This window comes from Protopterus annectens, chromosome 4.part1, assembly GCF_019279795.1.
Source record: "Protopterus annectens isolate FY-2018-M chromosome 4.part1, PAN1.0, whole genome shotgun sequence".
In the NCBI taxonomy this organism is placed as follows: Eukaryota; Metazoa; Chordata; order Ceratodontiformes; family Protopteridae; genus Protopterus; species Protopterus annectens.
In genome coordinates this window covers 593,384,575-593,408,736 of record NC_056734.1, presented here as the reverse complement: position 1 = coordinate 593,408,736, position 24,162 = coordinate 593,384,575, and the positions used below count along the sequence as shown (strand labels likewise).

The 24,162-nt window shown below is 36.8% G+C and overlaps 1 protein-coding gene across 1 annotated transcript in view; it reads right to left on the bottom strand.

Annotated features, from left to right (window-relative positions):
* Positions 1 to 24,162, bottom strand: part of MASP1 (MBL associated serine protease 1) — a 1,330,562-nt gene that overhangs the window by 182,289 nt on the left and 1,124,111 nt on the right. The window contains exon 11 of the mRNA XM_044070395.1: positions 9,048 to 9,182. Coding sequence (XP_043926330.1) covers positions 9,048 to 9,182 — 135 coding nt within the window. The remainder of the gene's footprint in view (positions 1 to 9,047; positions 9,183 to 24,162) is intronic.

Here is a 24,162-nt window from a genome sequence, read left to right as displayed (position 1 = left end):
GAGCCTCTTGCTGTGAGGCAACACCGCTACCGCCGCACCACCGCGGCTTGCAAACCCAGTAACTAACTACTAAACTAAAATTGTGTGACTCTCATTTATGTATCTTACACTTCTGATAAGGAATCATGATTAAAAAAAAAAAACTGAAAAAGGAAGTATATAAATGGAATATGTAGGGGGCCTGGTTTGTGTGATACATGAAATGTCTTATACTATAGGATTAGGGAATTTGATTTTGACACTCATGCTTTTTCCATGTGCAATGAAAGTTCTTTCCTGCAATACAGAATATCTCTGTTATCTCACACATCCATATAATGCATATATAGGTAAGCAATAATGCCAGACAGTGTGAGCATTATATGGGAAATAATATTCCTCTAGAGATGTTGTAAGGCCTTTCTACTTCTGAAAAATCCATTATTTTTGGTGGACATTATTGCAGCTAGAAAATGGCCTTTGAGGTTGTTAATACTGCATTACTTTGTATTGTATTTGTGTATGTAGTGTGCGTGCATATGTGTCTGTGTGTGTGATCCATTTGTCTCTGTCTGAATGTGTACCTGTATGCGATTTTGTTTTTTGTTGATTATTTTGATAAAAATTGTCCCTTTTATATAGTGTGCTAATCTTTTATTATACCAGAGATTTATACAGTTTCTATAAATTTAACTTCATTCTCTTTGTAGCAGTTGTTTTAAGATGTGTTAAGACACTGAGAATAATGCAAGATAGAAGTCTGTATACTATATTTTACACCAAATAATAGTTACGGAAAATACTAGTTACTGTAGTGATATACGTTTATAACATATGTTTATTGATTTGTTATTTTTTTTCATTCAATAATCAGGTAACCCTCTAGGCCCAAACCTTTTTTAAGGGTAACCTAGGAGCACAATTTGCTTAAATGACTTACTTAGTGTCACATAAGTGATAGCAGGCTGAAGGATTCAAAACATGGGTTACAGGATGAATGTTGTTAGCAGCTCATGGATTAGTCCTATGTGCTAAACTTCCAGATTTAATATCACTTTCTTTTTCTGATTATGTCTGGAAAAAGAGAAAGATTGTTTTCAATATTTTTTCTACAATTTTATCTGTATTATTAATAAATTAAAATAAGTCAGTTACATTTGTTTGCCTTTTATAGTGTGCTCTTTCCTTCTTAATTTAAATGTAAGAAGATTAGTTCTTCATAACAAGAAAAAGGCAAAAATCTCCTTTACATGTTCATCCTATTTTTGTCTCACACTTAAATTCATTCTGACTCAGATTTAGAGATAATTGTTGTTTAAGCTGGCAGAGAACAGGTATCTGATACCTTATATAAAAGAAGAGCACTGGTCGCAATCAAGCAGCTTCAAGAGTTTATTAAAATAATAAAGCAATGTGAGCGCTTTCATTTCACCAAAGGGACTTTTTCAGACAAAAAGTGCCAGCCACATCCCTTCCTTAAGTACCCCTACTAATTACCCATTACGTCAATTAACATAATTAATAATTTAAAGAAACACTTCACAAAACCAGTGTAATGCTTAAAAAGTCTTACAAATCATTATAGTTTTATAAAAAAAACTTGTTCAAACTAGTTGAATAAGAAGTTTTCAGTCCACCAATATGTAAATAATGAAAATATTGTACTTTTTAAGTCAATCCTATCCTATAATATCAGCTCTTTCTTTTAGAATAGATTTGACAGACACATACTCATTTAGACCAGGGGGTGAGGTAGCTCTTAACCTAAATTGCCATATAAGTTCTTCTTTTAAAAGAGTCAACTCCCAGTCACCCGTCTTGGATTCTTTTTAACCAATTCTAAAATACCAAACTGGAAACCAACATAATTCGAACAGTCCAAGGAGTGTTTATATAGGGCACTATTGTCTTTCTTTGTCCTTATATCATAAAGATTTTCATAAATTCTGTCTTTAAGGGCCCTCTCAGTCTTTCCTATACAGAAGCAAGAACAACTTCCACACTTTGCTAAATAAACCAGTTTGCTTGTTCCACAGTTCCCTTTCTTGAAGTAAATTTTGCTTCGCAGCCCATTTTCTGATGTCAGACATTCTGTTCTAGTTATGTATGAGCAGTAAATACATGCTCCACAAGCTGCTGATCCCCTTTTTATTTCATCCCTGTTAGATGTTACTAGTGACCCTAATAAAAGGTTTGACAAAGCATTTGTTATGGAATTTAACCACTTAACCAAACCTTTGCATGACATACTACAAATTAACTGGTGTATTTTTAAAATTAGCAAAGAACTTAATGAAATTGTGGGGAACAAGCCCACATTTTCGTACAGGGCTGGAAGGAATTTTAAGGAACTTCTTAAAGGAGAAGCACATAATAGGGATGAAATAAGCGTGTAATTACTGCTCATACGTAACTAGACAGAATGTTTGACATCAGAAAATGGATAGGAAGCAAACTTTACTTCAATAAAGGGAACTGTGGAACAACCAAACTGGTTTATTTGGTTTACTATCATATTTGTGAACATCATTTAGACAAAAGCAATGATTTCCAAAAAATATTGCCAGAAATCAAAACACCGAGCAACTGAAATATCGAACGGAGCATTTCAGCAATGTCGAATATCGATTTTGCTGAAATGCTCACATCTACCCACAACTAACAATAACATTTGCAGGGGGGCAAGCCCCCCTGCACCCCCCACCCCCTACTTATATATAAACTCCGAGACTGCACTACAGTGAGGGTAAGGGTACATTTCCCGATCCCCACTATAGTGCGATCTGCACCGCAATGTTGAAGCTGACAATAGCAAGTGTTCGCTCATATCAGCTTCGACATTGTGGTGATCAAACTCTCAGTTCAAGAAAATGATTTTTGCAGATATTCGATTGTCTAAATGACAATCGAATATGTGATAGTAAACCGTTTATTTAGCAAAATTGTGGAAGTTGTGCTTGTTTCTATATAGGAAAGACTGACAGGGCCCTTAAAAATAGAATTTATGAACATCTTTATGATATAGGGGCAAAGAAAGACACTATTGCCTTATATAAACACTCCTTGGACTGTTCTAATTATGTTGGTTTCCAGTTTGGTATTTTAGATTTTGTTAAAAAGAATCCAAGAGGGGATGACTGGGAGTTGACTCTTGTAAAAAAATAACTTATATGGCAACTTAGGTTAAGAGCTACCTCACCCCCTGGTCTGAATGAGTATGTGTCTGTCAAACCTATTTTAAAAGAAAGAGCTGCTATTATAGGATAGGATTGACTTAAAAAGTACAATATTTTCATTATTTAAATATTGGTGGACTAAAAACCTATTATTCAACTGGTTTGAACAAGTTTTTTTCTAAAAAATATAATGATTTGTAAGACTTTTTAAGCAATACACTTGTTTTGTGAAGTGTTTCTTTAAATTATTAATTATGTTAATTGATGTAATGGGTAATTATTAGGGGTACTTAAGGAAGTGATGTGGCTGGTACTTTTTGTCTGAAGAAGTCTCTTTGGTGAGATGAAAGCACTCACATTGCTTTCTTATTTTTATAAACTCTTGAAGCTGTTTGATTGTGACTGGAGCCCTTCTTTTATACAACATTTTGGTTTGGACTGTGACGTTTTGTATTTTATCTGGCACCTTATGACATAGTTGGAATACATGTAGCAGAGTGCCTCCCAAGCAATTGTATGTTTTTCTAACTAACACAAGGCATAAAAATGCTCCCAAGAGGAATAAATTCGGTGGCAGCATTTGGAAATGAAAGACACAATACAAGTAATAATGCTCACCCCTCCCATATTTTTTTAAGTTGGTTTGACTTATAGTCTGTTTGTTATCTTTATTTAATTGGGTTTCTATATACATCTTTGTATGTGTTTTATTAACATTTTACTATGCATTTTTTTTTGTTTGTTATTTCTCTTGATTTCCCGTTGTGTATAGAATATTTAAACAATAACCGACAATGTGGTGTGGTATATTGAAGATTTACCCATGGGTGGCATGGTTTAATCATGAGGGCGAAGCCTGAGTGATTAAATAAAGCCAACCATGGGTAAATTTCAATATACCACAACCACGGAGTCAGTTATTGCTACTATACAATGACATTATTTAAGAAAAAAATACTTATGTTTCTTAAATAATATCTTTGTATAATGGCGCATTACTGTTCTTCCGCCGGTGGTGGTATACTGCTTCCTTGTGTTGACGTACTGCGCATGCGTATGGGACTTGCATTCTTACACATACCCAGTACATCAATGCTTTGAAATGGAAGCAATGGAGAAAAGAAAGTCTCTGTTGCTCCGTTTTTTTTGTTTTTTTTTATTTATTAAAGGCCAATCAGCATGCACATTTTGAATATTAATGGAGGGATCATTGTATAATTAAAGTTTAGCTATTAAGTTTGATTAACTAACTAGGTTTACTGTGTATAATCTTATCTTGTTTAACTGACATGCAGTCATTTGATGCCAAAATATTTAAAACCTTGGGAGGTTACCACTCAAATGAGCAATACTCCCAGAGTTGAAAAGCACAATATAATTTTTTTACAGGGGAACACCCCCTGCATCCCTTGATGTTGTGTCAAATGCCTCACACCCCTGAGCAATATATTTACTAACTCTGAAATCACATAAACTTGGAGGTGAGGGTGAAAGTAATACAAAGTGCATCACACAAACTTGGAGGTGATGGTGAAAGTAATACAGAGTGCAGTACACACAAACATGATCTTCTCTGACTCTAACTGCAACAAACAGAAGTCAGCAAACTTTCAATGGCAACATTCTCAGTATCAATCAAATAGATTCTGACCAATGGTAGGTTTGATGACAGATTTTCTGTTCTCTGTTACCATGGGTACTGCTGGTGTTGTCTGCATGTGCACTTCATTGATTTCCTGCTCTTTTCTGTACTGATTCATTTTCCGTTTGTTGGGTTTATGTTTATATTTTCCTCAGAAGATTATTTTGTTCCTCACTGGATTTTGTTTATTAATGTTCTGGGTAAGGTTATGTACTTAAATTTGAGTTTTTAGTGTTTTTGTTACTCTAAAGTATATATAATATGTAGCTCACAATCATGATGTCTGTTTTGATTTGTATCTGTTTTAATATCTAATTTTATTTGAGGTATGTGTGCATGTTTCTGTGGTTTAATGCCATTTTTTATTAATTGTGTGTTTGAGGGGGATTTCAGTGTTTGGTAGTGTATCTGTGCTAAACAACTTGATAAGGTGGTAGCAGTCTGTTTAATGATCATTCAGTTTGGATGGAAAAGTGATCCATTCATGTAATCCTGCCATGTTGCCTTTGAATGATATAGTGACGCCACGAACCACCAATACCCTTCACTGAGTTTGCTAGACAAATAGGGAACAGAAATATATTGACAGTCCTTTCTTCCATATCTCACATCACACATGCACATAATCTCACACAGACAGCGACACAGACAGACACACAGGCAGACAGACACACACGCGCGCGTGTGCGCGCATTTACACACACACTCATGCACTCACACAAACATACAGCTAATTTAGAGTCACCATTCTACCTACCATATATCACTTGGATGTTGAAGGAAGCCAGAGTACCTGGAGAAAACCCTCACAAACATGGGGATGCTATGCAGCCTCCCTAAAGAAGGGACCTCGTGCAAGAACCAAACTGGAACGTCTCTTACTATGAGATAGCAGTGCTACTGTCTGCACAACTGTGCAGAGGTATCTTCCTATAAATTATCTTTCTGGGAAGGATCTTGTTTCACAGAGGACTTTATGTAAAAATAACATCCATGTTATTACTTTTGTTTGTCTGGTCAGGTGTGGATGTCTAATCTGGCCATTTATATATGTTATTATTCAGCTGTTGCACATCAGAACCCATGAGTTCTATGCGCATCGTTATTTTTGTACCTATATCTCTATCTATCTATTCTATCTATCTATCACATATCTATATCTATCACACATCATCTCTAAAGTGCACTGATGTAAGAGGTGATTATATTTAGAGAAGGAGTGTGGTGATTTTGTGGGGTCTATATCTCTTCATTGAAGATGAAATTCTTTGAACCTCCAGTCATCGAACATTATTCAGCGAAGTTCCCTTCAGCGAATGTTCACATCAGCAAACCTTTTACACTGGGAATGAAGTTAGTTGTCCACCACTCTGACCATCACAAACAGTGTAGTGTAGCTGTACCCCCCACACTTACACACACACACACACACACACACACACACACATATATCTATATATATATATATATATATATATATATATATATATATATATATATATATATCTATGTGTGTCCTACGGAATACCGAATGCTCAGATCACAACGCCAAAATTACCGAGACCAGAAGCCCGATGCTCCACATTACTGAAAGACCAGAAGTGCGAAATTCTAAATTCTGATGTTAAGGTATATTGAGTTAGTGCTTCTGGCGTTGTGGTTCAGGTAAGTATCTGTGTGCAAGTTTGTTTGTGAGGGGCTTTAGTGAGTGTTAGTGTGTGTTGTGACTGTGGTGTGTGTGTGTGTGTGTGTGTGTGTGTGTGTGTGTGTGTGTGTGTGTGTGTGTGCGTGTGTGTGAGGGACTGTAATGTGTGGGTATGAGTTTGCCTTGTGTGTGTGTTTGTGCGATCTCAGAGTTAGAATATTAAAGTAGGGGTGCGTGGGGGAGCAGCCCCCCACATGGGGGGTTCAGGGGGGCTTGCCCCCCTGCTTAACTATAGTGTAGGATTATTTGTTTGGGTTCGGGGGGACACTATGTGTATGTGTGTACTGTATGTGTGTTTATCGTGATTTTGAATTTCGTGCTTGTGGTCCGTCGGTCTTCTCGTCTTTCGGATATTTGGTCTCGGGATTATGGGCGTCGGTCTTGTGGGTTTTCGATCTTTCGTAGTGAACCTATATATATATATATATATATATATATATATATATATATATATATATATGGTTTCACTTCATATCATCGAATTATCATTTCATCGAATTTCAAATCATCAAGACCAAATCGTCGTTTCATCGAAAACTCATATCATCGAATCTCAAATCATTGAAAACTATAAAGCAACTATAAATAACATTCCAGACACTATTTACTACATTTATGCAAGGGGGAAAGCCCCCTGTACCCCCACACCCCCAGTAATTAAATATACCAACTCCAAGGTTGCACTACAGTGTGGTTAGGAAATTACCTTTTTCCCCCACTGTAGTGCAACCTTGGAGTTGGTATATTTATTTACGGGGGGTGTGGGGGGCAGTGCCCCCCACATGGGAGGTGCTGGGGGGGCTTGCCCCCTGCATAAATGTAGTAAAAACTTTGTGGAATGTTATTTGTAGTTGTTTTATAGTTTTCAGTGATTTGAGATTCGATGATATGAGTTTTCGATGAAATGAGTTTTCGATGATTTGGTCTCTATGATTTGAAATTTGATGAAATGATAATTCAATGATATGGAGTGGAACTATATATATATATATATATATATATATATATATATATATATATATATATATATATACACCAACTTCGAGATAGCACTACAATGGGGAAAGGGCAAGTTTCCTAATGCTGGCCAACTAACTCCTTTCCCTGTGTAAAACATTCACTAATGTGAATGTTCATTGAAGAGAATGTTTACTGAATAATGTTTGATGAATGAAGGTTTGAGGAATTTCACCTTCAATGAAGTAATAGAGACCTGATTTTGTGATGCTTTGTTCCCTTCCCATAAACAGAGAATCAAACAAACAAAAAATAACCTCTGTGCTTATCATGAAAGCTGTTTTGCTTTATTAAAAATTGAGTTCATACTGCCAGTTAATGATAAATTACTCTAAAGTTTATTATTTATTTATTTATTTATTTATTTTTCAATTCGTAACCTGGAAAGTCCAACTGAACACAAGTCCTTTTTCAGCGGAGCCCCGGGGAGAAAAGCTCCGCAGAACAAAATCTATATAGAGCACAGATAAATCACCAGTAACACAATTTGATTATAAAACACAAATAAATCAACAGTAACACAACTTGATTAAGGTACACATAGAATGTATACAGATACATTAAATATTAGTGAACATAAAATATGAATATATATAGATAAATCAACAGAATACATACAGTTAAACTATACTGAATCATTGTGTGTCAGTGAATCAAATATAGATAAGTCATCTGAACAGATACAGTTAGGAGCTATTTTGAAGCATCATGTATCAGAGAATCAAATGAAGACTTTTTATAGTACATGTTCCTTCAGACAAGATATAATAGAGTATTGAGGGTGAAAGCTATCCAGGACTGGTACAGGAATAGAGCCAAGTATTGGCTAACTGAGTTTTTAGAGATTTTTGAAAATGTTCTAAGGAAATAATGGATGATATGTAGGTGGGCTGTATATTCCATACTTTGGGAATGAAGTTAGAGAAGAGGGATCCCCCAGCTGTATTACTGGCTTTTGTAACATCCAGAAGGAATCTATTGCCAGACCAGATAATTCTATTATTGGAGTAAGGATGTAGTAAATTTTGAAGTGCAGGGGTTTTATCTGGCTGGTTCAGAACTTTATGAGCTAAAGTAATTTGCCTGTAGAATAAAAGCTGAGGAAGTTCCAACCAATTGAGTTGCTTTAGAGCTGTACAGTGATGTGACCTATAAGGAGAGTCTGAAACAAAACTATTTTGTTGTAACAGGAGTCGATGAGATGACTGTGTGAAATGGTGGATTTAGTGGAATTTGTAAGAAACTGCTTATTTCTGTAAAGAATACTCAGTTTTCTGTGCACTTTCTTTATGGTCTGAGAGATATGAATGCCATAATCTCATATTATTCTCAATCTCTACTCCTTGAAGTTTGGTGTTAGGTAAATGTTATATCTTCTTGATGAATCTGGAGTATTATTTTGCTCCAGGTTTACAGCTCACAATTAAGCACTGTCTTCCTAGCTGATGTAAAATATGGGTGAGTTCTGTTGCTGAAACTGAGCAAAATGAAGAGGACATTATATTACTATTGTTTGGAGTGTACTTACCGATCAATGAGCCACCACAGAAAGGGCTTCCACTTCTCGATAGCATAGCAATCCATGGAGACATACCCCTTTCGGCAAATTTTCCTCCAGCAATTCTGGCCAGTTTTGTCCTTGAAAATGCTGGTATACCACATACTGCAAAATACCAATGAAAGATAATTATTGCTGTCAAATACTTTACACTGACAAATATTTACAGATTAATTTTAATGTAACTTACTAAAATAGTGAGTGAACATGGTTTTAGAAAACACATGTGACTGTGTTACTTCTAGGAAGGATTAAGATAATTTCCAAGAAACAGGGCTAGCCACCCAGCCATGTGAACACTGGTTTCAGATGAATGTCATTGTTTATGTGAAACCCTGATAACATGGACAAAATAGAAAAAAAGGGTTACGGATGAATGGATGCAAATGACTTATTTGTCTGATATCAGTGCAAAAGCACTAATAATATTTGACCACTTTTTTTGAAAAGGCAGGAATGTATATTTGCTACAAGCAAATTATAGTAACTGGAACAAAGGCTACATATGAAAACATGTACATCACAAAGTGCACTATCCATCCACATTATTATTTCAATTTAATAAAATCTAAATACGTTTAGTATTATAAGTTTTTGTGAGGACACTGGACAGAATTCAGGAAGGCTTATTGCAGTTTAGAAGTCTTAACTCAGAAAGTTTCATAGGTTCATAAGTGTTTACTAGGCTAACGACCACAAGGGCCTTTTTAAGCCTAGCTATGCATCCAAAATCTCTGACAAGTTCTGCAACCCTTGATAAGTGTAAGCATAGGCTTGGGAGTTGAACCATTTACAGGTTACCTCTGTCCATTAGAGACAAAGGTGCCAAACCAGGTATGAATTTCTGGTTTCCCATCCAATTGTCCAAGTTGCACTTGAATTGGGTTAGGGAGGAACTCTGCTTCACATGGATGGGGAGCCTGTTCCATAGACAGGGTAGTCTCTGGGATGCATGCCTGTCTCTCCAGCAGGTCCTATTTATATCACAGGTAAGGGTTAAGTCTTTAGAACAGATAATTCTGGTACTCTTTGTTTTGTGGATATGCAGAAGGTCCACCAGAGTGGGGTCTGACAATGCCCTGTATGCCAGGAATAGATCTCCTCAAAAGCCTGTAGGAGGCAGAATACAGGGATAGGACCTTGAGGTGATCTGCATAGGACATATTACTTATGCCCTGTATTCTTTTAGTGAGGAACCTGTGTGGATGTTCCAGTTGTTGGAATGCCTGGTTAGGTACATACCAAAGTGGGCATTGTACTCAATGATATGTCTGACGAATGCTGAATACAGTGGAACAATGACTTCCTTGGACTTAGATATCATACCTTTGTTTATAAGTTGTGCAACATAGAATGATTTCCTCATCACTGTAGACACATGATGATCAAAGGCTAGATTACTGTCTATGTGAGACCCTAAATCCCTGACTACTGGATCAGATCTAAGGGATGTGTTGTCAATATGATAGTTACCAGGGATGGATGACTTCCGAAAGGAAACAATTATACATTTCTTGGCATTTAGTTTTAGTCCATGGCTCTGACACCAGTTGTTTGTCTGTGTCAGCCTCTCCTGTAGAACATTTGTGTCAGTGTGAGATTCAATGATATCTCCTAATTTGCAATCATCTGCAAATTTAGTCAGCCAGAAACCATTGACATTGGCCTTGACTTCTGAGAAGTAAATGCCAAAAAGAAGCAGTCTAAAGAGTTTTCAGTATCATGGTAAGCCTTTCTGATTCAGAAACAGATTTCCCTCTATGATTTTCTCCTGGTTCATAGGTGTTTATTAGGCTATCAACCACGAGGCCCTTTTTAATCCTGCCCCTGCATCCCAAATCTCTGACAAGTTCTTTTACCCTTGATAAGTGTAAGCAGGGGCTTAGGAGATGAAACATTTACAAGCAGGGTACTGAGAGATGAACCATTTATAGGCAGCCTGTGTCCATCAGAGACACAGGTGTCTAACAAGGGATGAATTTCCTGTTCCTCATCCCGTTGTCCAATTGAGTTAGGGAGGAACTCTGCATCACATAGATGGGGAGCTTGTTCAGAGAAGGGCTAGTTTTTGGGAAACATACCTGTCTCTCCAGCAGGTCTGATTTATATCACAGGCAAGGTTTAAGTGTCTAGAATGGGTAATTCTGGTGCTGTTTGTTTTGTGGATATGCAAAAGATTCATCAGAGTGGGATCTGACAATGCCTTATATGTCAGGTGTAGATCTCCCCTCAACAGATTGTAGGAGACTGAATACAGGGATAGGGCCTTGAGGCGGTCTGCATGGGACATGTTACTTACTCCCAATATTCTTTTAGTGAAGAACCTCTGTGAATGTTCCAGTTGTTGGATATGCTTAGTTAGATACATACCAAAGCGGGCACTGTACTCAATGATAGGAATTCTGAATGTCGAATACAGTAGAACAATTACTTCCTTGGACCTAGATGACATACCTTTAATTGCAAGTTGCACAGCATAAAATGATTCTCTCACTACTATACCCATGTGATGGTCAAAGGCTAGATTACTGTCTATGTGTGTCCCCAAGTTCTTGACTACTGGGTCAGCTGTTAGGGGTGTGTTGTCAATATGATAATTATCAGGGATGGATGACTTCCTGAAAGATACTATTATGCATTTTTTGGCATATAATTTTAGTCCATCCCCTGACACCAGTTGTTTGTGTGTGTCAGTGTGTGATTTAGTAACAGTTCCTAATTTGCATTCATTTGCAAATTTACTTAGCCAGAGACGACTATGTGACCTAGGATGGACGGCAGTTTCACAGGGGAAGTTAAATGCCAATACAGGAGTCAGGGAAGAGGGATAATACTAATTAGCCAATTCACTCTTTTTGGAGTAGCTGCTGCTCATAGTAAATACAATAGAGCTGTGATTGTGTGTGTCAAGGTTCACATGCAAGAATCATCTTAATTTACAGAGGATTTTGTGCAGCTCAGATAGAGTTAACAACCACTGTATGTCGAGCTGCACAGCTGGCACTTCTCAGCCCTGTCGTAAATGTAATTATTGTTCACTGATAGATAGTACAGCTATGTTTGTTCATCCTGTCACGCAACGCTGTTTCTATTTTTATCCTAGGGCAAATTGTGAAACTAAACACATTGTTTATCTTGCCACCTATAGGTTGTGTTCAGCCTTCTATGTAGGCAAGACCGACAGAAGATTAAAAGACAGGATCAGGGAACATCAGTATAACATTCGGATCAAATCTGTCAGAAATGCTCTATCGAGACATGTGATAGAAACATCTGTTGAACATATTTTTAATTTTTTAGTAGTACAAGTTATTAGACCTACAATTAGGAGAGGTGATGTGATGAATTATACTGACCAAACCAAAACTAAATGGATTATCAGGTTGAGAGCAGATCGGGCCCCCGGATTGAATTATAGGGTGCCCCTGAAACCCATGCTGAAGGGAAGAAGACTGAGGGTGTAGTGTGGTGTGAGCCCGATGAACTGTTATTATTAAATATTTAGTCTATTTTATTATGTATGCATTTTATTTATTTTTTATGTGTATATATTTAGTTAGGTAGTGCTATGTATATGAAGTTTTAAACATTTTTGTAAGTTTTATAAGTGAGCATTTAGTGATGCTATGCGTACTAAATGTAATGAGTCTTTCGAGTAATATGTACATTGTTTTAGTTTTGATATCATCTTTAAGTGATGTCTTTAAACATTTAGATTCAAACTAATTAGTTAATTAACTCATAGGATGTGATGTAATTACTAAGAAAGTATTTATTGGATGCTTTGAATTTGTGTCTTGTTTGGCTTGAAGAAGACCATTCGGGTGAAAGCGCTTACCAAGTTTGTGTTTGGATCAATAAATAGACGTTTTTCATATCTGGAGTCTGTTTTTGCCTATGGTGAAGTGAATACTGCCTTACATTGTTGCTGGAAATTTTTGGGAATCGTATATGTGGACTTTATTGCTCTGCTGACGAGTTTTCCTGTGTTTGTGTTTGAAATTGATTTTACTTATCTGTATACGCAGGAACCTAGACTTTTGGGTGGCAATTTTTGACTTTTCATTATTTAATGTAAAATCACTATCTCAAAGCAAAATCTTTCTCGCTGTGTCTTTAATAATACCACAAACAAGCCTGACTTTTATCAAGTCATCTATCAAATAACTAAATCTGCACATTTTAGCCTTATTTCTCAAGTTGGTTATATATATGCTGCAAAGGTTTCACCAGGCTTTTCATATGTAGTGCATAATAGGGGCCTTTCCATTGTAATATTCATTTGAGGGTTGCACATTTCTCTAAATTTACATTTTAAGCACTCAGGATATTCCCGCATTTCAGCCTGTACCACAACATGGTGGTATTCCCCCTCCAGTGCAAACAGCGCAGGTGCATACACAAATGAACACTCTCTTTGAATGGCTTCTGTACCAGCTAAATTAAGCAGAATAAATGCCTTTGTGTGTGTGTGTGTGCATATGTGTGTGTGTGTGTGTGTGTGTGTGTGTGTGTGTGTGTGTGTGTGTGTGTGTGTGTGTGTGTGTGCGTGTGCCAGCTAAATTAAGCAAATAAATGCCTTTGTGTGTATGTGTCTTTGTCAGAAAAAGTAGCTTGTATGACAATATCATATTCCTGCTCAAACACTCTCCAATTTTCTGCAACAGTGTTATCAAACACAAGTAGTGCAGGTCTGTGAAATCCTACTGCCATGCCCACAAATTATAGTAAAACACAATGCAATCTTGGTCCTTGTAATTATGTATGAACGTGTACAATTACCAGGTACTTATAATAATATTCAAATGAACAAGAAACTCTTTCAAAAACTGTACTTTGTGAAATATTCTTTGAAATGTCTGTACTTTGCAAAATAATTGCACTGTAATACTGCACACACTTGCCAACACTTTGCATACTTTGAATAGTTCGTATAGCTTTAGTTATTTGAAAAAGTAGCACATTGTGAAAAAAATGCAGTTGTTTTCCCTTTTTTATACATTTTAAGTGATTCAGATATTGTTTTAAACATTTCCGTAATTATTTTGAATATTTTTATAAATTTGTCGCAGTTTCGGACATTTTGTTTAATAAGAATTTTAATTTTGAGCATTCTGAATGCTTTATTTTATATCCCTAGTGAAAGAAATCATTTAAGTGAGTTTTAGTATCTGGAATTGATTTTTGACCTGTTTGCAAGTCGTTTTGAGCAGTTGGGATGTTCCACTACCGTATATTCCTCCATTTCTAACCGGTTACTTCTTGGCTGTGACTATGGATCCCATTCTGACACAATGTCACTCATCTTGTACATACTAAGAAGACAATGAGGCTTGGGTGTTCATTTAAGTAGTTTATTGCATGCAACCACACACAGGATGGATGGCATGAACATTAAACTTAAACTGTCTAATTAACTGACTAGTACATACATGCATGCTAACAGTCTGGCTGCTCACTCAAAATGGCACATGCCCACTGACTGGAATGTTTCTTAAAGGTATATCACACACTCTGATCTACACAGTCCACCTGCAGCATGTCTTTGGGATGTAGGAGGAAACTGGAGCAGCCATTGGAAACTCACATGACCGCAGAGAGGATATGCAGACTCTGCACAAAAGGCACCCCAGCCGAGAATCAAACCAAAGTATTACAACTTTATTTCCATAAATGCATAATAATCCTACAAAGCCAGATTAAGCCTGTTTATCTTGAGCATGACAGCCAAAGTTAGCCATTCTCATTAATAGTCAGCCACCATGTATGGCAATTATAGTCCCACTGTGGACTGTGGGCACCTCAGATATCTGATTAAAACAAATACAGTAATTATGGATACAATGTACTTCAAATTTGTTTCACAAAAATGCACAATTTATCAACTTATTTTACACAAATGTGCACTAGTCTTGGAAAGCCAGATTGCTTAAACTGAACAAACAATAGAATAAGTTACTTTCATCCCCAGACAGCCACCACTCCCACTTTTGCCACTTTGCCACTTTTGCCACTTCACTTCTCATCTGATTGTGATAAAAATGCCATTCAACTCTTATTGCAGGAATCAAAGACAAGGCCAAGCTATGATAAGGGACAATGGCCAAGAATGATAGGCATATTTCTGTTATACACCTAAAAAGGTGGTAGAATTAAGCAGTAACCAATAAGTAGGTATGGGTATATGAGGTGTGCCAAAGGTTTGTGTGGTTTGATTACTAGGATGAAGCCCAAGTGATTAAACAAAGCCAATTGTGGGTAAATCCTCATACACACACACACACAAGTTGGTTATTACTTTTATACAATGATGTTTAGGAAAGAAATTGCTGAGCTTTCTTAAATAATGTCTGTATAATTGTACTTTAGTGTTCCTTTGAGCTGTTTCCTGTACTTTTGTATTTGTTGATGTACTGCACATGCATATGAGACTTATGTTTTCACCCTTACACAGTACATCAATGCTGTTCAATAGACGCTATGGAGAAAAAGAATCTCCTTTGTTTTTTTTTTTTGGGGGGGGGTTGTTATTAAATTTGGGCAGTTCATATGTATGAGAGTCTGCCGAGACAGTGTAGAACTACAAGGAAAAATCAGGTACATTTTTTTTTAGTCCTGCAGAGCATGCCTTATTTTCTTGTATTTGGTGTATCTTCTGTTAAAATATCTCTCAACTACTTGGCACAAGAAATGTAGATAGGGCCTTAAATAACAGGGTACAAAGGCCCCCAGATAGGGACAGATTGTAAATGCTGCTCTTATAAATCTACAAAGCTTCTAGAATAACAAGATTGGTGTTAGCATGCATTGTCTGAAGGATATGGAGTCTGAAACTCAAATGCATGTCATTACATAGTGACTTCAGTCCTCAGTAATTTGTCAGAAAATCACAAATTTTATGAGGAACAGATGAAAAATTTGAAGCAGAGATCAGGACATTCTGTGATAAATTTGAATAGTTTAGAGATTTGCCTCCATAACATGCATCGATACAAAAAAGTCTGTCATCTCAATGGTACTTTAGCGATCCAAATTTTTTCGGTTGGCATTTGGATTTGGATTTACAACGGGCATGATGGTTGGTCTGTCCAATCAGCATGCTTGTTTTTGGATAACAATGACCTGTCAATGTATAATGACAGTTCTTGAATAAGCATGCATTCTATGAAAGATATGAAGCCTAAAATTCAAGTGACTGCCATTATTTATTGACTGTAACCCGCAATAATTTTACGTAAACTGCAGATTATGTAACAGATCAACAATGCGATCAAGGCATTCTGTGAACTCAGGGACAATTGAGAGATTTGTTATTTCAACTTTATTTAACATGAAGAGTAGCCATAAGTCTTCCAAATCACTTTACAAATGTGCACATTAGTACTGCAAAGCCAGATGGTTAGCTGAACAAAGAACCACATACTTAAAATTTGCTAGAAAAATAGTTTTTGGAAATAGCATACATTTTCTGAAAGATACAAAGTCTGAAAATTCAAATGTGTCTCATCATTCAATGACTGCAATACTCAATGAATTTGTCAGAAACAACAAATTTTATGAGGAACATAAGAAAAATATGGAACAATATCAGAGACATTCTGTGAAATTTGGTGCAGTTTCAACTTGTTTCACACAAGTAGTTGCTAGAGAATAATTTTCAATATATGCCGCACAAATGCACATCAGTTTTGTAAAAGCAGATGGCAAGAGGGTAAGTTGTTTTCATCCACAGCCATCATCCTCCCATTTAGTGACCCTAAAGACTTGCTAGACAGGAACATAAGGCAAAATCAAAAATATTTTGTGAAATCAGGGACAGACTCATCTTTGTTTCACATAACTGGTTGCCATAAAAAAATATTCCAACTTATTTTGTATAAATACACATTAGTCTTGTAAGTGAGCTAACAGCAAGATGTAAAGTTGCTTTCATACACAGCCAGCCTCCCACTTAAAGACTACAATCCTAAATGATTTGGCAGGAAACCACACATTTTGTGAATTGCAGACCCAAAATATGTGGCAAAATAGAGGGCATTTTGTAAAGTGACAGACAGTTTCATGTTTGCTTTACACAGTCACCAGAGAATAAATATCCCAATATAGTTATGCACTTCATGCTAGTCCTAAATGTGAAGGTTGCCAGCCCAGCTCACTGGAATTTTGTAAATAATTCTGTGTCATTCGTGAATAATAACATGATTTGTATGCTTGTCCTACAAATGTAAGAAAACAATACGTTATGTGTGTATTAAACTGCTGGTGCAGAAGTGTGTGTTAATCTGTATGTTATGTGCTGAGCTTCAAGAATGTAACCGCAGTGTACACTACTGGAAAAGATCAGTTAACTTGCAAACTCTAAGAAAATAAGTGAATTGTTTATGATGGTGTTTATCTCAGCTAGGTGACAGAATGTCTGCAACTAGAAATTATTTCTATTGTCTGGAAACAGAAATAATTACAGGTCAAAGGTAAAAGTGTGTAACTGTTTTATGACTTCCAGTTCCAGGCAAGTTTCTGAGGGATAAGTATTTTTGACACAGAGGTGCTAAATGTTAAGTTTAGCCTAGAAACTGAAGGCAGAGGTAACAAAGAATTATGTATCTGAGATAACTCAGCAGAAATGTTTGATAGTAATTTAAGAACTATCTCAGAGAGAGAGTCTGTGCATTTTGTATTTGTCTTTGTACCTAGAAACATCCTCTCATCAACACTTCTCATCTGTATTTGCCTTGCTAATAGTAAGGAAAGATTACAATAATGTCTCTTAGAGATAGATAGGAATATAGTAAGATTAGTTTAGATGTTTCCTGTATTTATGTGAGACTGTCCTGCAATGTTGTTTTAAAATATTTACTGTGATTCTGAACTCTGTTGTCACTGTGTTGAGTTATTGAGTATTGTCTTGTTCTTTTATTATTTATTATTAAATATATTTCTGCCTTTTAATTGTGGCTGGTTTGTCTAGAGATATTTAAGCTCTTACTTTCATATGCATTTGGTGACACTGTACAGGCCAGTCCTAAATAGCTTTCAGGTCTTGTTCACACTAACCATTTGGATAATAGTAACATTACACAGTGGAATTGGTCACCCTATGGGAAGGGCCTTATGATAGCTGATAAGAGTGGTTGGTGGCAGCTGGTACTACTTTATGGTCTGGGCAGAAGGAGGCATAGCTAGTGAATCATTTGCCAACCTTCCACAGGAGTGTCTGCATGTTTGTATAGAAATCAAATCTCAAAGTGTGTGTGTGTGTGTCACCTACTTGGGCAGGGACCTGGAGCACTGGTTGGACAGAGAGGGTGCTAGAGGTTTTGGCTTGACCACTCGGCTGAAATCTTAACCCTGTAGCTCTGCCAGTGGGGAGTCTTATGGGGGATCTGGAGAGAGGGAGAAACCAGCCTCAGACTGACTTTGATCTCTGTGTGCTCTTAAGGGAAATTGTACTTTACTGTAGTTGTACTTGTCATCCTACTAATGTGCAGGTCCCTCACTGGTGTTAGTTGTGAAGATTGAGGCTCCTTGATTACTGGGCCAGTGCAGGGGTGTCACACTGAAAAGCTAGAAATTAAAGTGAGAAAATGATAAGAAAACAAACTGACCACTTACATCCAGCCCTCCCTGTTTAATGATAACAGTAGTTAACAATTTGCCAACAGACCACATGCGGCATGGTTAAGAAACAAGAAGACTTGTCAGGAACACTTTGAACTTTGTATCACACTCCTATAGTATCCAGTCAGTAAATACTCCAACGAAGCAAAAAGTCAGATTTTAAACTGAGCAAATGCACATTTCTATCATACTGACTGAAATTCTTGAAATTGAATCTGGTTGCCTGCCTAAATTAAAAAAATCCTCTCATGAGTAAACATGACCTGCAGCCACATTATTTAGCTACTACAGCTGTTGACACTATCTGGTTGGCTGCCGGGATATCATAATAATCATGTCAATAATTATAGCTTTCCTCATGAGTCAGTGACATGCTTCTTTCTCTTAGGCTCTCTCCACAGCCAGCTCACAACCCCCCCCCCATTTATTTAGTGACTGCAGTTATTAATACTATTTGGTTAGATCGGGGAATACAACAAGTACTAATCCATTATTGCAACCGACTGCTGGGCTTGGACTTCCTAGGCTACAATTTCTATCTCTGCGCTCTACTAATATCAGCAGGCATTCTGCTCACCCTGAGGTGAATGACATCTCTTGTGAATGTTGTACATGCATAAATGGTAGACACTGCAAGTTCACAGATGTAAATACATCTGTCTTTTAAAGTTTTATAGATGTACTTAATGTCCCTGTTATGTATAGCACATTAATTAAAAGGAGTCAGTAGTATTGAATGTAACAAAATGTAACAAAAATAATATTTTTATGACTGGCCATAGGTCTGTCTTTAGCTGGGAGCAGCCTCTTAAATCGGAATTATTATTAAGTTGTCTTCTTACCCACAAACAGATTTTTATTCACTCCTTCTCACTCCACCATCTTACAAAAATCTTCTTCTGCACTCCTCCTTATTCTGTTTCTTCTCACACCATCACGTCCTTATTATGCACTGTTTCCCTTCCCCACTCTTAAATCCAATTTCTCACCTTGAACCTCCTTTCTATATATCACACATACCCAGCATGAGATCAAAGCACCCTTTATATTACTGTCACTTTGTTCAGTCTCGATATGTATAATCAGCCTTTTGTTTATTACTAAACATATAAGCAAGTGTGTTTTATCACAATATGTTTAACCTGCTTTGTTTTGTATTATAACTGTGTGTCAAACTTTGTAACCTGTGTCTGAACCTGAAAATGGACAGATATTTTACCCTAGGCAACAAATGCAAATAAAACAAATAAAATAAAATAAGATACCGCTTGGGCCATCACAAGCTGGTGGGGCTTTTCTAAAATTCAGAACAGTTTTCATTTATTGCATCTTTATTATAATCTCATATATGAAAGTCTCCATAAATTAATTTTGGTAATAAATGTTTTGAAACTGAATACCTACAGGCTTATTTTTAAAGTTCTAATAGGACAACCCTTCTCCTACTTCCACATGCGTTTGTTATGCATCTTGGTAGCATTTCTGCCAGGTTTACATGTTACATGGCCTTACTGACAATTAGTACTTGCCAAATAGGGTCTGCACATCTTTCCACAGCTTAGGGTCTTACCATGTCTAAATCTGGCCATGTTCCTAGGTCAGAGATGCTGGATCTGTATTCTACTGGTTACTGACATATAAAAGGGAAGTTAATTAGGTGATATAAAGCATATTATGATAAACGTTTAAGAACTATGCTGGGCTTGGAAATGAAAAAAGTGACAATAAAAGTATGTTAATCTATGTTATCACAATGTCTTAGTAAAGTCAAAGAAAATAAGCAAACCTATCACTGTGGCCATACTAAGACTTTAAAAAAATTCCTAGGATGAATTAGTTTCTACAAAACTCTGACATTTTTAAAGAATAAACATGATGAATGAATATATGAAAGAAAACCCAAACATAATATCTTGGATTCTGCTTTCCTTGATGATCTCAGAGGCTGAAGGCATAAATCATACACGTATGAAACTCTGCTCTCCTGTTTGATCTTTTATAGTGGTTACTAATAACTACACCAGCTAAACTTTATGTATGTTGTTTTTCACTCCTTATATGACTGGCTTTGACGTTACAGAGTTAGGTGTCTTTCTCTAATGACTGTTTATGCACCTATTTTACTTTGTGGAATAGTTTTAGCTCTGTTTAATCAGAAGTGTTGAACTGAACCTATAACTTTGACTAATGTATCCTCCATAATGAATGGAGCCATTCAACCACTTCTTTGTTAGACATCACTGGCTCAGTATTACCAGAGAAGCTGACCAAATTAAGAGCGAGATAAAGGATTTTAGGATGCTTCTCTGACTAATGGCCATATTAGCATATTGACGATTGATAGAATTGGTCATAACTTCAACTTGATGGGCTATTTTTGGACAGTGTATAGTTAATGAATATAGGAACACATGGCATTGTGAGTTAAGATTGAGTGAGTGGGCATAGACATAATTCATGGAAACTCCAAAAATGATTGATATATGTATTTGTTTACTGCTGCCCCAGTCAAACTTAACATTATCTATGATGGCAACATTCTTTTTTTCTAAATCATCATTAATAACTTTAATCAGACAACAAATAAGTGAACCAAAGACAACTAATAAAACAGGTGCTCTAATTAGAGTACTAGCATATAAATATAGCCACTCATAATTGCACAAATAAGATCTCAAGCAAAACATATGTAATAACTTCCTCGTGTAAAACATTATGTTTGCGTGTTGTTCTATTAATATTTAAATGTATTGTAAACAAGGAAATAATTGTAGTAGTAATAATAATAATAATAATAATAACTACAGTAGTACGGGATTAGAAATTGTGTAAGGGATATGTGAGGACTGAAATGCCACTACCCTAATGCCTTTTATGAAAACAAATAAAAATGTACCTTGTTTCATCTTACTGTCCTTGCTTCCGTCGTCTCTTTCTGTTCATAGGTCCTAAAAAAATTGCAAAATACAAAATTCCTCTTCTGACTGTAGGCATGCTTTCAACAAAACCACCTCTCAATAATAGCTCCTACTTGGACAACTAGAACTGTGCCATACAATACACAGTGTTCTTACCTTTCCTTACCACTATACCCTTTTAACAAAGTAAGGCCTGATATGAAAGCCTAGTGAATAAATAAATGGATCCTAGTGAAGATGGAGTCTATTGTATTCTGCTGACCATCTCTACTACCTTCCTATTCATAAAAGATAATGAATTCCTCAGGAAGCAGGCTAACCTGACTCCATTGCTAAGAACCCCTGATGCACATCTATTGCACTCAGAATGGTCCTAATCTCCCCAATCTCCAAAAAACTCCCTATTGCTATCTTACTGTCCTAGACTTCGCTATCCTCACATTTCTAACTATCCTCCTTACTGAGCGCTATATGCCCTCTTGACAAATTCACTATAACCCTTCCCTTTCAGCCCTTTTCTTGTTTCAACCACATCTGCTGTTGCATTTGTCACTTGCTCACTCATTCTCACTTCTAAGCTCCTGCTTCAATGCCAGTGAGCTGTAATACCTATCTTCCAGTTTTTTTCTTCACATATTCTAAGCATTTCCCATAGCTTTGGCATCCAGAAACATTCCCACAACATTTGTAATTTGTCAGCTTTACCACATCTTCAGTAAACTGCTTCATCCTACCAGGACTACTTCTTTATCTTTTAGAGGGCTCTTTACCACCTTTGTGTAACTGCCAACTGTAAATCAGAAATCAGGGTTATCTTTCTAACTTTCCTCACCACATGCCCTCTTCTTCCACACCTCATGACTTTTCCATTCATCACTTACATTCTTTAATCAGTCTTTCCTTTAGTGGTCCTTGGTCTTGAAGCTGATCATCAGTTGCTAGATCTCCCCAACCAATTGCTCCTCCTCTGACACTTAGTACTAACCCCCAGAATGTGACTACTGGAGGGGAAGGAAGGGTGAGTAGAAAGAGATACAACATATTGTCCAGTAATGTGAAAAGGTGGAACTGGAGAATGATTTGTGGAAGGTGAAATGGAGCCAGGATGCCTGTCTAATCGTATATGTTACTCCGAGCAGGATTTTCCCTTAAGTCCTCAATCCCCACTAATGTGCAGCTTATATCACCTAAGTTGGCATGCAAAGGCACTACTGGGAAATTCAGCACCTACATGGTAGCATGTTCCTCATTACCTGCCCACCTACTGCAGCTATGTTTCGGTTACTATCCTGGTATCATCACTGGGGATTTATAACTTCCATGCCCATATAAATATGCACAGCTTCACACCAAAAAAAAAAAAGAGCAAGCAGCCTATACCTTATTATTCCTCTTTCATTCACAACAAGTTCCTGACGGTACTCAGGCCACCAGCTGAACTTGAATACCTGGGTCATAATCAAGGTTTTATCATTCTATGCCAACAGAGCTGACAATCCAGCTGTCTTTTAATTTTTTTCAAACCCACCTCCATCTCTTCTTTCCCTACATCTTTCTAAACAACCCCTATCAATCCTTTACAAAGATGCATCCAGTGTTCACGTTTATGTTTCTTCTCCATATAGCTAATAAACCCTTTCCTACTTTCAACCTTTAAGAATATACATAATTGTGCAATTGCCTTGTACTTAATCCAATCTTCTGCTTTCAGCCCATAACTCTCCTTAACCACCTGAAAGTCCAGGAAAACTTCCACTTTACCTATCTGTAACAGATCCCCTATATATCTCAACAGCCTATCACATTATTTTTCCAATCTGCCTCCAAAAGTCCTTACTATGTCCCCACCCACAATGCTCTAAGACCACATGTACTCCTGTTTCCAAAACATTTGATCTATTAGCCTTCTTTTAGCCTGTCTGTTGGTATTCCTTTTCAACGTCCTTATCTTCTGTTTATTTCATCTCTTCTCATTCCTCCCTTTCTGGCCGAGTAATTTATCATCTTTCAGACTTCACATCCTATGCTTTATTTTCCACAGCTGGGTATCTCCTAAAATGCAGCAGCCCACATCACCCTAGAGTCTTACTAGATATAGTACAAAAATTGTCACTAACACTAGACCTAATTAAATTCTGCCTCCTAGTCTATTGTCTTATCCTGATTGTCTACTTAATTTACCTTTAACTCATCTCTGCTACTTTCCTTAATTTTTTCATTTCTGGGTATACATTATTCCTCAGATATTTCTCTCATCATTCCAAGCAAGGTAATCCTTAATCACCTCTACCTCCTTTGCCAAACCTGATAACTAAAGATTTTTTGGGTGGATTTATAACCCAAGCTTTTCTCCAAATTTCTAACCCTATCCCTGCCTCTCACCCCAATCCTACAAATTACCTTATGAAAAATGCTTTCTTTAACAGTACCACTAAACAAAACATTCAAATATACTTCACACATACCAGCGCGAGCATGTACTGGTCACACACACACACACACACACACACACACACACACACACACACACACACACACACACACACACA